Genomic DNA, 17,434 nt, shown 5'->3' with positions numbered 1-17,434 from the left:
CATGAAAGTGAAAAGTGAAAGTGAAGTCGCTCAGTCATGTCTGACTCTTCAGGACCCCATGGACTGCAGCCCACCAGGCTCCTCCGTCCATGGGATTTTCCAGGCAAGAGTACTGGAGTGGGGTGCCATTCCCTTCTCCGTAAAGTATCACAGAGGCTAGCAAGTCTGAGACTGAGGGAACAAAAAGAAGAGGATGGAATCATTACAACTTTAAAGGCTTAGAGGAGGCGCCCTGCAGAGCTGAGCCTCAGACCTCTGAGGAGGGGCTCTGCATGGCAGGACCAGTAAGTGCTGGAAGAATCACAAAGTGAATTAACTGCTGCCACTGGAACAAGCGATCAGAGCTCTGCTGAGTCAGACTGACCAGGATATGCTGACAGGAACCGGAAACAAACACGAGAATAGGAAGCAAACAGGAAGCTATAATCCCAGGCTCCTCTCCTGGCTTTCCAGTCCCCCTGTACTGCCCACTGTAGCTGACTGCCCTGCTGGCAGAGAGCAAATGTGGTTTGCAGAACCCCAGCCCCAGCAATGCAAAGAAAATACAGGTTGATCTTCATATCTAAGGATGTTAACACAAGCTTTGTAACATCAGATACACCCAGAGAGTGTTCACATTTTCCTGATAGCTTTGTATTTTGTTTTATAGTTGATTTATTTGATCCAAATAATACTTATAGATTGCTATTGATAAGAACTCATTTTTAATTAAGGAAAAACAACCTTCTAAAGGGATGATGGAGAAGAGCTCCCTGGCATAGAAATGTCGGGAAGGTGTATGTATCCCCGACGTGTAACAGAATCTCCTTAAGAGAAAGAGCCCAGGGAATGAATGAATTTGAAAATTTAGTCTCAACCCCAACTAAGATGCACATCAGAAAGACAACTTTTGTTGAGAATGCAAGTATGCTAGCCCATACTTCACTAAAATACATGAAAAGTTAAACAAAACGCGATGCCAGTGATAAAGACTGCATAATAAAAGTCTGATAAAAAAATTAAATACTCAGATCATTTATAAACTCAATGCTTTATGTGTCTGTATAATACTCCTTAAGAAGCTTAAGGTCTATGGTGAAACTTTGATAAACAAATACTTTTACAAGTTGAAGCCTTTATCAAAATTGATATTACCTAAAAACTCTTTTTAAAAAATCAGAAGGTGTGTTGGTCTAGGTGTAGAGAGGGAGACGTTAGGTGTAGCAACCACATTCCCCTCTATCCCCCAAGGGCTATAGGAACAGTTCTGGTGATCAAGAACGATAGAAAGATCTTCTCCAGGGAGACAGGTAGGTGCAGACGGCTCTGGAATGTTTTCATGTCTAAGAAAACCTAACACTGAGAAGCTCGCAGCTGAAGCTTTGTTCCATTCAGCGTTTCTGTGCTGTGATTTTCGTTCCTGACTTGTAATTTGTATACACAAGTGTCCTTTGTTATCCATGGGGGATTGGTTCCAGGAGCCTCTACAGATACTAAAATCTGAAGATGTGCAAGACCCTTTTATGAGATGGTGCAGTACAAGCCAGCCTTCCAAAGCCACAGATGCAAAACCCTTGGACATGGAGGGCTGCCTGCAGCACCCAAGGGAGAGCTGCGTCACCCACAGTGACAACGGGTGTTAAAAAAGCAAGAGCTTCTCTCAGTAATCAACACATCCTTCGAGGGCTTTCTTCTTAGGAAAAGAGATTAAAGGAAGCATAGAGTAAGAGCTTGCGAAGCTTTGAAGCTTCTAGAGTCGTGGGAGGTTAACTCTGAAATGGGAGATTCAGGGTGCAGTAATGCTGTTCAAAAGTGAGAAAACAGCATATTAAATGCGACTGGTGAGAACGTGCATAGACGTGTGCATTCTTTAAAACGTAATTCTAAATTCTTGAAAATGTAGTCAGTAACTGCTAGGTATGCATCGTTTTTAAAGTGCAGGTTCATGATTTTTTATGCAAAGATATATGATCAGAAGAGTTCCTGCAATTACGTCTAAGGAGCAACAAGGTTTGTAAATCAAATGTCAAAATTCACTTGATAAAAAATAGGCTAATTCTAGCTGTAACACTTGGAAAAATAAAGCTGTTGGAGTGATATCCTGGTAACCTAAACTTAAAAAGTAAAGATCAATGTCAAATAATATTAGATTAGGAACAATGGTTTCAACTTCCTATTTTGCAAGTATTATAGCACCATCTATGCTCTGAAGCCTGAATGAAAGCTGAACATGTCTGCCGGTTCTCACCTGTACCTCCGTATTTGTCTGCCATATTAATGTCAATGTCAGACTTTAAGCTCAGCATAGTCCTAAGGACGTCATCACTGCCTTTCCCAGCAGCCCACATAAAGGATGTTCTTCCTTCAAGGTCTGAATCATCTTTTACTGATGGATGTTTTAGAAACACTTTAACTGTTTCCTGTAAGAAAACATTTAAAAATTTGAGACATGCATTTTCTATGGCAATAAAACCAGTGTTATGTGCAACTTCCGCTAAGAAGCAAAGTATTTTTTGTCTACTTTTGAATCAAATGAAATTATCTTTTTATGAATAATAGAATTATAATTTCCATTGAAAATAACAATCTGCTGTCCTTATGTATTGGTTTTAGTTTTCACAGCATTTCAAAATATAACTTAATTCCTTCATTCAATATTCTTATAATTGAGAATGATTACTCTCATTTAAATTTAAGAATTTAACTGCAGAGAAGAAACTATGTACTTTGTTACTATTTTTTTTTAAATAGCTAATAGATTTATGAAATGATGAGCGGTGGCTACTGAGAAGTGCAGCATTCAATTCATCTAACAAGTGTTATTCAGTAATTCCTGCATTCTAGGTCCTCCCTCTATAGAATCATACAAAGATGAGGGCCCTTAATAATTCTTATAGTGCTTGACAATTTTAATGGCAGTTAATATTCATGGCTACTTCCCTGCTGGCTCAGTGGTAAAGAATCCACCTGCCAATGCAGGAAATGTGGGTTCGATCTCTGGCTCAGGAAAATCCCCTGGAGAAGGAAATGGCAACCCACTCCAATATTCTTACCTGGGAAATCCCACGGATAGAGGTGCCTGGCAGGCTACAGTCCATGGGGTTGAAAAGAGATAGGCATGACTTAGCGACTAAATAACAACAATATTCATAGCACTTAAAATTGCATCTTTCCTCAAAACTCAGATGCTTACAAACTTATAGGAAGATCATAGACACTTTTGCTTGGATGGAAATAACACAGTTTCAGAAAAAACAATTTCTGGAGGCTGTGAGTTGGCTAAAAATGTATAAAATATTGATATTCAATACTGTAGAGCAAGAAAAAATGTAAGGTTCATCTATTCCAGCTCCTCATTTTACAGATGAGATTCAGGCTCAAGGCCACATAAATACTGGTAGCAAACACACAGGTAGAATCCAGGGTTAAATCACCACACTCCACGCAACACACGCTGCTTCCTAGTCTTAAAACTAGTTGCTGAGCCACTGTGGTATTATAGCTTAGCTCCCAGGAGCTACTGTAGGTGCTTATTAAGTGATTTGAATAAAGAAGTAAATTTTTTTAATGTTGGTGATTTTGGGGGTTTCTTTTAACAATCTGCAAACATTTCTTTTGTAGAGTATGTTTTCTAAGTGATGAATGCTTACAAGGGTTTTATGGGGTTTTGATGGTGGTGGTAGTGTTTTTTAAAAAGGGAATTACAACCTCTTGCAAGTTAATAGAGTCTAAAGGCGATCAAGGGACTTGAAACTGAGCTTAGATTTTGCATCATTATTAAAAAACTATTTCTGTAATTGGCAAATTATCTAAAGGAAGTGTTTCTTTGAAAAAACGTCTATAATGTTCTAGTATTCTTTCTTACTTTCATTAGCACAGTTACTTAACTACTAGTTTCTGTACACAGTTAAATTTGGAATCTAAGAGTTGTGTTCAAGATCTTAGACAGGGCTTCCCCAACGGCTCAATGGTAAAGAGTCCATTTGCCAATGCATGAGACATGGATTCGGTCCCTGATCTGCGAAGATCCCACATGCCATGGAGCAACTAAGCCCATGCATCACCGCTATTGTGCATGTGCTTCAGAGCCCGTTAGCTGCAACTACTGGGCCTACACGCCACAACTGCTGAAGCCCGCACGCCCCAGGGCCTGTGCCCTGCAGCAAGAGGGGCCCCGGCGATGAGACGCTCACACACCGCAGCAAGAGGAGCCCCCACTTGCTCCAACCAGAGGAAAGCCCACACGGCGATGGAGGCCCAGCACAGCCGAAAATAAACAAACACGTAAAATTATGAGAACACAAAAGTATATTAAAAGGGGGGGGGGCAATCATTTAATCTCTTGGAACCTCGGTTTCTTCATCTCTAAATAGGGATAACATGTCTTTACATAGGCCTGTGTTGAACTATGGACTGAATTCTGATTTCCATAGGTTAACTATAGTGGGCCAATTGAATTTCTTATCTATTCATAATAAGAATGAACCCCACCTCAAAATACTTAGTATTTTTCTAAGATCTTGGGAGCTAATAGAAGATAAAGGTTTACCAAGACTGCAGGTGGTAAGTAGAACAGATTTTCAGGAGTGCCAGGAAGGAGAACTACAGCTATACTTGCTGTGGGACCAGAGAGAAAGCAAAGTGGGAGGTGAGGTATTCCAGCAGTCCGAGTGCTCAGTGTACTCCTCAGCGGTGCCTCAGGGACGTGAGGAAGATGGAATTGTGCGTGCTGACGACGACATTCTAATGTAAAAGGAGGTAACTGTCATGCTTTACTTACAGCAAAGTTACTCTGAGCTGCATAGTGCAAGGGTGTTGCTCCTTGGCTGTCGGATGGAATGGTTCCAGACTTATTTCTTTCCAAGAGGAGATGGACAATCTGTGCATGGCCTGAAAGCAGACACAAGGTAGTTATCACACAAAAGGACTGATTCATTTACGGTCTGTTTAAAGGAAAGGGGTAAGAAAAATCACTCGTGCATAAACCAGCACTCACAAGGGTTTCAGAAGAGTGGTCCCTAGTGCAGCCTCTTCTAACTTCTTACCAAAATACTATGATTAGGCAGCACAAAGGCAAAAACGTAAATACTAAAAACTCAACGCTTTGATCAACAAGGAAATGACTAATTATAATTGCCAGATTGAGAAAAAACTGTGTTTGGTACCAGCTCACTGCGTCCCCTGGTTCACCTTGTAAAACTGCCCGTCAAGAGGGAGGGAAGGTGCCAGAAGTCAGGCCCTCTCTGTCCCGTCTCCAGTTCTCCTGCACAACCGATCAGAACTGTGTGGCTGATCTCTTCTGCTTTCAGGGGGACCAGCTGTGACACAGTCTCCTGTGACCTCTGACGCCTTCCATCACTTCGTACCTCCTTCCCCCAGTGTTTGAACATCTAGGCAGTAATTTCAAACCCCAGAAGTGGGCAGGAATAGTGAGGTGCTGGTAGAAAAGAGTGCTCTGCAGTCCGTTTTGGAGGATGTGGAGGAGGTTTCCCCAAGTGAAGGACTGTAGAAAGGACCAAAGAATGAACAGACCTGGTAACGGCATATTTAGGAAACCTGAATTTCATACATCCATTGCTTCAGTGTACACGGAGTGAGGTAATGACGCAGAAGCCACATCAGCAGAGCGAGAATACCCTGCGTGAACGCCAGGCAGAAAAACAGGGATTGGCACGGGAGTTGTGCTCCTCTGCCTGCTCCCCAGCTGTGGTTTGAGATCAAGTGCTCCATAACACAAATGGGCAAAAGTGGGGTCAAGGGCAACTTACGCCACACTCTCAATCTAAATACCTCTCATCTTGTTTGAGAGATAAGGAGGAAAATTCAGAAAAGGTTTTAAGGAAACACTCTAAGACAGGGGGAAAGGAACACCATCAGAAAGAACAAAAGCATACCTCAGAAAATGATCTAGAGAAGGATCCGGAAGAAAATTTCAGGCAACAGTTTGGCATCCTTGACATTTACAAAGAGATGGCCTCTATGAAGTGAAACAGTATCCTAAGCAGAAGATAATCTAAAATGAAAGGGTAATGGAAGGAGGTAAAAATATAAAAGCTGAGATAAAAAGAAATATGGATGATAGAAGGAAATCAAAATCTAGCCTAAAATATAATCTATAAGAGGCAGAAAGAAAGCAGAATTCATGAAAAGAAAATTCAGCTTAGTGCTACGCAGACAAATTTGCAAAAATGCAGAGGAAAAGGGATGAAACGAAACACTGAAATGAAGACTGAATAATAATTATAAACCTGACTATAAAACCAAATGCAAATGTAAGAATCATTTAAAAAAGAGATAACATGTAATTTTAAAACTAAGTCTATAATAATAATCTTTTTATAATGATTAATATTAATAGTAACTGGCAGATCATATTAAACGCCCAAAGAGTATAAGTGAAAGTATGCCAAATTCCTCACTTTAAATAGATGGGAATCAGTAAATGCAGTTTTGCTCTTGACTCAGGCTTAGGCTTAAGAAAGCTTTTAATAAATTTAAAAGTAACTACTAGTAAAACCTAGAAACCCTCCTGAAACATTAGGAAATTCAAACCAGATAGCTACAATGTAATCCATACACCACAAGGCAGAAAACAAAGAAATCAGTAAAAAACCCCAAATTAAGGGGAAAAAACCCTAATCCTCAAAGATCAGAATAACAGAACAAAGATCAAATTGTACAATTTGTAACAATGCCTGTCAGTGGGCAAAACTCCTTCACTAAAAGAGAAAGACTCTCAGATTGCCAAAATTCAGACAGATACACATATATAATCTTCCATATAAAAAAGTGATCCCCAAAAATGTTAAGTAAAAGGCACATCAGGAAATATGAAGAAAAGAAAATCAAATATCATAGTATTAGCTGAAACATAAAAAAGCCCTTCTCCAATAAAAGCAAAGGCATTGAATGTGAAGATTATTTTACATTTACATTTGTTAACAAATGCACATTGGTTTTATAATAAAAATTTTAAAAGACATGATGTTGAAATTAACATATAACAGAATACATTTGTATTGTTAAAAATTTAAGCATACAACAGAGGAATTTAGGTACAAAGTACTACATATCAATTAAAAATGAAAACAACTAAATAGGAGGTGGGAGTTGATGGGGAGGGGGGGAGAAGCCGTGGAAAATTTCCCATACTCAAGCAGTTCCTCCTACTGTTGATCCTTGGTTTCATATTCAACTCACCTAGCAAAGCTGCCCAGTGAAGCGGTGTTCGAAATAAGTTATCGTAAGATGTTATATTGCAGCTTTCGTATGAGGTCAAGACATCAACCACTGTCACATTCCCATCAGCGACTGCAAAGTGAAGAGGTGTTCGACCCTCGTAGTCTTGCCAGTTCAGTAAAGACTCTGTTGGAGCAGCATCCTATTTTTAAGGAACCAGAGACTTCAGACATACACAGAATCCTCAAAAAAGCCACATTTGATGTAAGTATTAACTGAGCGATTTTTGAAACTTGTATATTCTCTCTCAGCAGAAGTGATAAAATTTAGAAAAAAGTATACAGTCTAAATCTTAAAAAATTTAATTTCATATTTAACTATAAAAAGTACAGAAAAATAAATGTACTTGTACTATCTAGATTAAATAGGAATCAACACTTCCTAATGTGCTTTTTTTAATCTGTTATGGATTCAGCTAAAGCCATATGTTTTATATTTTTGCTTCATATGTTTACATCCATAAACAATAGATAAATTTTGTATGTGTTTTCAATATTTATACTTATGCATTATACCATGTATATTCTTGAATTTTTTCTTTCAAAATTATATTTCTGAATTTTTTTATTTCAACACCATACATCTGGGTATCTGTAATGATACCAGTCTATTTGTTAAACCACAGTTTAGTTCTCCATTCTCCTGAAAGTCGCTCAGTCATGTCCAACTCTTTGCAACCCCAGGGACTGTAGCCCACCAGGCTCCTCTGTTCATGGAGATTCTCCAGGCCAGAACACTGGATTGGGTTGCCTTTTCCTTTCTCCAGGCGCTCTTCCCAACCCAGGGATGGAACCCAGGTCTCTCGCATTGCAGGTGGATTCTTTACTGTCTGAGCCAGCAGGGAAGCCTTTACTGAAGGATATTTAGGTTACTTACACTGTTTTCCACTATTAACAAAAATGCTGCAAGGAACACACTTCCTTTACATATCTCCTTGTGGCATATATGTGAGCTTTTTCTCTAGCCCAGACCCTTTGAAGGGAAACTCCTGGGTTGAAAGATATCTGCATCTTCAGTTAGATATTGTCAAACTGCCCTCCAAATGGCTATTCTAATTAACACATCCATGACAATGTGTAAAAGCTTTTATTTTCCCACATGCTGGCACAAATTAACCACTTGATATTATCAAACTTAAAACGTTTTTCCCCTTATAGGTATGAAAAGCATTTCACTGATGCTTTAAATTGTATTCCTTTTATGAATGAGGTTGAAACTTTTTATCACATGTTATTAGATTTTTGGTTTAAACTGACAGTTCACAACATTTGTTTTTCTCCTGGATATTTGTAGAGATATGATGCACTGCTTAGGTCCTCCTTCCCTACTTCCACGGCTGCTGAAAGTGCTGCCAGCAGACAATCTCCTGTCAGCTTTTTGGAACTGCTTTAGCTGAAGAGAGTTCCCTCACCCACCTCAGGTCCCTTCTCAGATTAGGTCATACCCAAGGTCAAGCCCTCCTGTCCCAACTTAAGAACTCTCTGAAGGGACTTTCCAGGTTTAGAGCTCTCTATACAGTCAGCCTATTTTACAAAAGAAGAGTATGAGAGGTATTACAAAACACTTCAAAAAAGAAGTAGAATATTACCATGGTGGCATTCTAGGACGTTGAGTCTCCCCAGGACTTAAATGCACTTATAAAGAAGGGGAAAAAAAGCCAAATTTGTAAGGAAGATATTATAAGTGAGAATCACCCTCCACAGACCTCAGATTTTGGAATTAACACATAAAGAATATAAAATAACTAATGATAAAACACGTAAGAAAATAAAAAACGGGGACTTCCTTGGCAGTCCAGTGGTTAAGAATCTGTGCTTCCAATGCAGGGGGCATGGGTTTGATCCTTGGTGGGGGAACTAAGATTCCACAAGCCACACAGCACAGTTAAAAAATTAAAAAGTAAGCATGGGAAAACGCTCTCTAAACAATCAGGCAGCTCTGAAAAAGAACCGAGGAGAACTCTGAGAAGTGAAAACACAATCACTAAGATTGAAGACTAAACAAACAGTGTAAGCAAGACTGGATGCAGCTGAAGGAAGACTTGGTAAGGGCAGACCTGATGTAATAACCCAGAATGCAGCAGAGTAGGGCAAGATGATAGAAACGTAAAAGAAAAGGTAAGAGACGTGGAAAGTGAGACGGAAAGGTCTAAAATACGTATTATTGCAGATGCCATAGGCAGGAGTAGAGAGAATGAAAGAGAAGCAATACTGAGATAATGGTTATATATTTTCCAGAATTGAGATGTGATAATCAGAATGTATACTAAACATACACACACCAAAAAACACATACTAGACACACTGTGTAAAACTGTAGGATACTATACAGAAAATTCTTAAAAACCACCCTGAGAGAAAAGATAATCTATAAAGGGATTACAATTAGACAGATAACAGGCTATTTAAGAGGAACAATGAAAGGCAGAAAGCAGCAAAAGAACAGTCTGAAAGAGCTGATAAAAGTAACTACCTAGAATTGTGTATACAGAAAAACTACATATTCAACAGCATTGTAGAAGCATAGACATTCTTAACAGTTGAATTAATCCGGGAGTTAACTACCATACATCTATACTAATAGGAGTTCTAAGAATTGTATTTCAGGGAAAAAGGTAATAACCCTAGATGGAAAATTGGAGATCCAAGAAGAAATGCACAGCAAAGGAATCAGTTAACATACAAGTAGAAATAAATTAACCATTGTATAAATAAAACAATAATATCTCCAAAAGTCTAATTTGTATGTTACAAGCAAATAGGACCAAACATGCAATTACCATAGCATGTAAGTTATAATTTGGGAAGAAATGATTAAAAAACCTCAAAGAATTTACTGATAAACATTCAAAATTTTAGAAAGTTGGTTAAGTATAGAAAGTTGGTTAGATATATAATTAATGGCCAAAAGTATCAACTGCATCTCTGTATGCCTGCAACAACCAGCTAACTTCATACCCGAGACAGACTTTTTAAAAAGGTTCAAAGCAGCACTGTTGTAAACAGCAAAAAACTGGAAACAGTTCCAAACGTCCGTCAATAACAGAATGAAAAACGTGTGTCATTTAATCTTCACAAAATGGAATACTACTCAGCATATAGCAGTAAAAAGTCACATATTACAGCTACACACAGCAACACACATTAAAACCACCAACTTAACACTGAACAAAAGGATGCTGCAGAATACATCCAGTATGATTCTATGAATATAAAATGCAAAAATGTTAAAAATGAAACAGTACATTGTTTAGGAATGCAAACATATGTGGCAAAACTATAATGAAAACCAGTGGAATATTAAGCACAAAATTGAGGGTAGTGGCTGCCTCTGAGAAAGGAGAGAAAAGACTGCTGCTTGGAGGTACCCAGGGAACTTAGACAGTGACTTACTTGGCTGCTCCACTCAGTGATGAGTAAGTTTCCCTACTCCTTATATCTTAAATGTATTTATTCACTTACAACTACTTACTATTTGATAAGAACAAGTATAAAACAAAGTCAGGGATGATAAACAGGAACTCAGAAAAGTGGCTGATGGGGACAGAAATGAGCATGGCATAGGGAGAGAGAATGCCTTTGGAAGCAGGCACATAGGAAACGTCTGTGTGGTCTTAAATCACAGTATTAAAATGCTCTATTTCCTGCTGATGAGCTCACACGCTTTTTGCTGTACGCTTTTGCATCATAATTTGCTTGTGTGCTATAAAATGCTTTCGCATACAGTGGATAATTCATAACCTAGTTTCTTTTGGGGGTAAGGCCGTCCATTACACCTACCAGAATGCATCGCACTGTGTGAACAGCGCTTGGATCTTTGTGGTTGGCTGCCCAGTGAAGTGGGATCTTGCCTTCGACATCAGGAATTCCAATGTTAGAATCATGCTTGATGAGCAGCTTCACATGCTCAGGGTTGTTGTAGTAGGCGCTCCAATGCAGAGCTGTTTGCTGCAAAACGGAGAGAGTCTCAAAATGACCTTGACAACAGGACAGTGACAACACAACAAGCTTCTCCCAACTCCTGCTGCGCGACGGGTGCTGCAAGGAGGCTTCCGTGAGTCTCTCCTGCCGTCCGTGTCAGGGCAGCTCCGGGGGAAGAGCACGCTTGAACTTACACGTGACCAATGAGGAAACCGAGCATGAGGAGGATGAGCAATCTGCTCATTGGCATAAACGTAGTAAAGCACTTTTGCTCAAGCGATTAATGGGTCTTTGTGGACTGAACAAAGTGCTTTTTTCAGGGAAATATTTATTTTCTGACCGCAGCACATGGCTTGCAGAATCATAGTTCCCCAACCCAGAGAACCCGTGCTCTCAGCAGTGAAAATGCAGAGTCCCAACCACTGGACGCCCAGAGAATTCTCAGTGAAATATTAGCACTACAAATGCTGTGAGTTAGGAATAACATCAGTTTACAGCAGTTGTAAAATTAAAAAATTGATCTCAGAACTTCAGGTTATATGAGTGACTACTAAACAAAATTTAAAAACCACATTAAGAATACTATGGGAGTGAAAAGACGATTGAGTATCAACCCAGGGACTTAATTATAAGAGTTTTAATTTCATGAGCACGCAGGAGTTTGTAAGACTCTGTGATAAAGTGCCTGATAAAAACGAAGAGGATGACTGCCTTTGTCCAACTAAAGACCACATTTTTTTTCCTGTAAAGAATGTTGATCAAAACAATGACCAACGTATACAACATGTTCGAATTCAAGAGCAGGGAAGATAATGAATCCCAATAACAATGTCAGAGCAAATGTTACAATCAAAATGAAATTAATAATAATTTTACAGTTAATATTTATTGAGAGAATACTATGCACTGAGCATTGTGCTAAACACTTGATATATATTATCTCATTCTATCTTCAACAACCCTGTCATCCCCTTTCGCACGTGGGTAAACTGAGGTACAGAGAGCTTAAGTAAGCTGACGAACACAGAACCAGCAGTGGCCTCCACACTGAAAGCCAAGAAGAGAACGCCCAAGCCCAGGGCATTAAAGCAAGCATGCACTCAGGACACTGTCTGGGGGCGTTTTGTCACCACAAATCTCACAACAAATTGCAACTATCATGCTGCTGCTGCTGCTAAGCCACTTCAGTCTGTCCGACTCTGAGCGACCCCACAGACAGCAGCCCACCGGGCTCCCCCGTCCCTGGGATTCTCCAGGAACACTGGAGTGGGTTGGCTACTCCAGTAGCTATCCAGTAGCTATCCAGTGGGATAGCTACTGGAGTAGCTATCACGACTAGCAGTCAAATAACAAGCTGGAGTTAGGCAGGCCTGGGTTCACATTCTAGTCCTGGCACTTGGATCTTTGGTAGGATTTTAATCTTCTTGAGCTCCAGTTTCCCCAAATGCGAAAAGATGATGCTACCCACTACACTATGGGTGCTGGCAGGACACAATTTAAGTGAAATCCTTTTCTGCGGCATGTGGAGATTTGGAATTGTTCTACCACGTACGAGTGGTAATTGAGGCCTTCTTCCTCGAGGCGTCACATCATAAAATAAAGTGTTTGCTTTCTGTTCTACCTGTCCTCGATTCTGACAGTCTGTTACCTTGTTTTTATCCTGTGTGTCCACTTCTCCTGGTGCCATAAATTTCAGCAGAAGTGCCAAACATTTAGGGCTCTTGTGCCGGGTAGTCAAGTGTAAAGGAGTCATTTCTTCCAGATCCTTCTGCATCCAGTTTGCTCTGCGCGTAAGTAAGAGTTTCATGAAACGATAATTTCCCTAAATGAAAAATAAGAGACAGTAAGAAGAAATGCAGTTTGGAGCCAAAAATTTTTTTAAATTTTAAAATGCTTTAAGCATTTTAATTATTCTGCTGGAGTAATAACATTCAGATAAATTAATAAAAGGAAAAGTACTTAAAATTCTACTATACTATCAGTTGTTTTATTTTGTTCATTTTTTTCCCAACTGTTTTCTACATACCTATAGTTTCCTTAGGGGTTGGTCAATATTTCGTTGTGTTAAGGCAAGATATTTTATTTAATAATTCTATTACTGCTTATAACTTTTTGAATAGAAAATGCTACAATGTATATGATTTTTCACTTAGTTTGTTTTTTTTTTCCATAGAATAAATTACCAGAAACAAAATTACTGGGTCAAAGGAGTTTGTGCATTTTATGGTTTTTGGTGTGCATTTTATGGTTTTTGGTGTATCTTTCAAATTGCTATCTAGTAGCAACAATATATGAATGTATTAGTTTCAGCACAATCTGACCAGCACAGCATATATTATTTATATTCAAAGTATAATAACTTTGTGAAGTAAACAGAGATTTTTAACCCCAATTTAGAGGTGAGAGAAGTGAGATTCAAAGGGGTTAAATAGTTTTTCCATAGCTGCTGGTTAATAAGAAGGTGATTAGTGCTCTTGAAGAGAGCTTAGTTACAACTAAGGTATGAGGAACTTCCTCACAGTCCAGGCTCCAGACTCACACGGTCACACAAACACCAGCCCAGAAGTCACTGTGGGCCCCCCACCTGCAGGCAGTGCTGTCCACATAGCTTAAACCCTCCAATCTGGCACATCCATCCATCCGGAGAACGAAGTGCTAGCTGAACTTCCTTCTCCAGATGGACTGACCGTAATTGTACTTGGGCTTCCCTTCTCGCTCAGGCAGTAAAGAATCCGCTTGCAATGCAGGAAACCCAGGTTCCATCCCTGGGTTGGGACAATCCCCCAAAGACGAGAATGGCAACCCATTCCAGCATTTTTGCCAAGAATTCAATGGACAGAGTAGCTTGGTGGGCTATAGTCCATAGGGTCACAAAAAGTTGGACACAACTGAACCACTAACACACACAATGGTACTTAGGTCAACCATTATACAGCATGCCTGCACTGCTTCTGAACTCTTCCCTGAGATCTACTTCCATATTTCCAATTCTGATTGGAGACTTCAATATGCTTGGTATCATAGATCATTCTATTTCTTTCATTTTTATTGGAGTGTAACTGCTTTGCAACGCTGTGTTAGTTTCTGCTGGACAACAACCTGAATCAGTTACAAGTAGACACACTTCCCCTCCCTCTCGAACTCCCCCCACCCCCCGATTGAGGTCATCACAGAGCGCTGAGCGGAGCAATCTGCGCGATAGAGCCGCTTCCCACTAGCTGTCTGCTTTACACGTGGCCGTGTACGTATGTCAAGGCTACTTCCTCAGTCTGTCTCACCCCCTCCTTCCCTTCTCCACGTCCACAGTGTGATCTCCACGTCCATGTCTTTATTCCTGCCCTGCGAAGAGGTTCACCAGTACCATTCTCTAGATTCCATATATATTTCAGTCAACATGAACAAACTATATTCCATGATCAAATTCTCTGCTGTCCTCATGCCGATTTCTCTTTCTCTACTCAAAGCACAGTCGCAGGCAGGGCAGCCTGTCTTTTTAATCTTCTGAGACCCTCTTTGGCATTGGCTTTCTTTAGGATTGGAATGAAAACCGACCTTGTCCAGTCCTGTGGCCACTGCTGAGTTCTCCAAATTTGCTGGCATATTGAGTGCAGCACTTTCACAGCATCATCTTTCAGGATTTGAAATAGCTCAACTGGAATTCCATCACCTCCACTAGCTTTGTTCGTAGTGATACTTCCTAAGGCCCACTTGACTTTGCATTCCAGGATGTGAAGATGCCAAAGAATGTTCAAACTACTGCACAATTGCACTCACTTCACACACTAGTAAAGTAATGCTCAAAATTCTCCAAGCCAGGCTTCAACAGTACGCGAACCGTGAACTTCCAGATGTTCAAGTTTGATTTAGAAAAGGCAGAGGAGCCAGAGATCAAATTGCCAACATCCGCTGGATCATCGAAGAAGCAAGAGAGTTCCAGAAAAACATCTACATCTGCTTTATTAACCAAGCCAAAGCCTTTGACTATGTGGATCACAACAGACTGTGGAAAATTTTTCAAGACATGGGAATACCAGACCACCTGATCTGCCTCTCGAGAAATCTGTATGCAGGTCAAGAAGCAACAGTTAGAACTGGACATGGACTAACAGACTGGTTCCAAACTGGGAAAGGAGTAGGTCAAGGCTGTATATTGTCACCCTGCTTATTTAATTTATATGCAGAGTACATCATGTGAAATGCTAGGCTGGATGAAACACAAGCTGGAATCAAGATCACCGGGAAAAATATCAGTAACCTCAGACATGCAGATGACACCACATTTATGGCAGAAAGCAAAGAACTAAAGAGCCTCTTGATGAAAGTGAAACAGAAGAGTGAAAAAGTAGGCTTAAACTCACATTCAGAGAACTAAGATCATGGCATCTGGTCCCATCACTTCATGGCAAATAGATGGGGAAAACAATGGAAACAGTGACTGACTTAATTTTTTGCGGCGCCAAAATCACTGCAGATAGTAACTGCAGCCATGAAATTAAAACACGCTTGCTCCTTGGAAGAAAAGCTATGACAAACCTAGACAGCATACTGAAAAGCAGAGACATTTCTGTGCCAATAAAGGTCCATCTAGTCAAAGAAATGGTTTTTCTAGTAGTCATGTACAGATGAGAGATTTGGACTATAGAGAAAGCTGAGCATCAAAGAATTGATGATTTTGAACTGTGGTGTTGGAGAAGACTCTTGAGAGTCCCTTGAACTGCAAGGAGATCCAACCAGTCCATCCTGAAGAAATCAGTCCTGAATATTCATTGGAAGGACTGATGCTGAAGCTAAAACTCCAATACTTTGGCCACCTGATGTGAGGAATTGACTCATTTGAAAAGACCCTGATGCTGGGAAAGATTGAAAGCGGGAGGGGAAGGGGATGACAGAGGATGAGATGGTTGGATGGCATCACCGACTCAATGGACATGAGCTTGAGCAAGCTCCAGGAGTTGGTGATGGACAGGGAGGCCTGGCGTGCTGCAGTCCACGAGGTCACAAAGAGTTGGACACGACTGAGTGACTGAACTGAACTGACACCGTCTACATCCTTAACATTGTTGGAAATGTGGCTTTTAAGTAATATAATTACAATGCTGTAATGTTCTACTATCAGGGGCTATCAGTATTAATAGGGAAGACACTTATTAATTGAGCAGCCCCACCCCCACTGTAATGAATGTGAAGCTCTAAGGCAACAGGGAGGTGAGGAAAGAAGAATGAGGCTTGTCTGCTTGCCTCAGAGGCAGGCACAGAGGCAGGAGTCAACTCAGCTCCAGGGCAGAGGCTGAAATAAGGGCGAAAACTAGGACAAGGGCCCATGAGGCTGTCTACACTAGACGGGCAAACCTGGAATGGACAGAAAAACAAGGAGGCAGCTCAGTTATTTCCATTCAGAGCAGTTTTCCTTGACCAACCGAGGGAAAGCTTATTTTCTTCTTCTTTATTGCAGAATCTTTTCATTTCCTTCACAGCACTTTCCCCAGTTTGTAGGTACATATATATCTGTTAATTTCTCTTTGCTGAGATCTTCCTCACAAGTAGTGAGCATCATGAAGGCAGAGGCTATGTTTTATTGATCACTGTGCTCGGCATGTTCCTAGCACAGACTAGGTGCTTAATAAATGTTACTTGATTCATGTCAATGTATGACAAAAATCACTACAATATTGTAAAGTAATTAGTCTCCAACTAATAAAAATAAATGAAAAAAAAAAAAGTTCCTTGAAGGACTGAGTGAATAACAGGAAGTAAAATATCTTCTAGAGCTTTTTGTTTTTATTTAAAACTTAGAGACAGTTGCTAAATTAGTGCAAAACAGTAAGAATATTAATTCTCAAATATGTGGTATTTGGTTACTCTTATTTATTAATACTTATTTATCAGAGCGCTTCATTCATAGTGGACATCATTTATCTGGATTTTTTCACTTCACCCAATGCCAGTTGCAGTTTTTGAGAAGGTACTAAAATTTCCTCAAGAGGGCACCCTGCTCTAAATCTCTTGCCATCTTTCTTTGAAAAAAGAGAAAAATGCCCAGGAAAAACAAACCTATGTGGTACTTCATACCAAAAAAAATAAGGTTTGACCTTTCTGAGCATAACATTTCAAATATTACAGAATAATTCATCATGACCTTTTAAAGATAGTCAATCAGACAATCATTGTGATTTTGAAATTAAGGGGAAAAGGGAAGGAGAGGAAGGAAACTAGAATATGCTAGAGGGTGGCTACTGGGTTATAGACACTCCACATTATTTACACTCCACATTATTCTGGGGGTTCTACCTACACAA

The 17,434-nt window shown here is 39.9% G+C and overlaps 1 protein-coding gene across 5 annotated transcripts in view; it reads right to left on the bottom strand.

Moving 5' to 3' along the window:
• Positions 1 to 17,434, bottom strand: part of INVS (inversin) — a 124,392-nt gene that overhangs the window by 50,261 nt on the left and 56,697 nt on the right. For 4 of the 5 annotated variants that reach the window (XM_043890777.1, XM_043890779.1, XM_043890780.1 and 1 more), the window contains 5 exons: positions 12,787 to 12,960; positions 10,998 to 11,165; positions 7,180 to 7,360; positions 4,760 to 4,869; positions 2,228 to 2,399 (listed from right to left, as the gene is read on the bottom strand). In XM_043890777.1, coding sequence (XP_043746712.1) covers positions 2,228 to 2,399; positions 4,760 to 4,869; positions 7,180 to 7,360; positions 10,998 to 11,165; positions 12,787 to 12,960 — 805 coding nt within the window. Of the gene's footprint in view, positions 1 to 2,227; positions 2,400 to 4,759; positions 4,870 to 5,169; positions 5,432 to 7,179; positions 7,361 to 10,997; positions 11,166 to 12,786; positions 12,961 to 17,434 lie in introns of those variants that run through there. The other variant, XM_043890781.1, reaches the window with a different exon arrangement.

The sequence above is a fragment of the Cervus elaphus genome, chromosome 29 (assembly GCF_910594005.1).
Source record: "Cervus elaphus chromosome 29, mCerEla1.1, whole genome shotgun sequence".
Taxonomy (NCBI): Eukaryota; Metazoa; Chordata; class Mammalia; order Artiodactyla; family Cervidae; genus Cervus; species Cervus elaphus.
The sequence above is the reverse complement of the archived record's forward strand: the minus strand, read 5'-3'. Positions and strand labels throughout refer to the sequence as shown.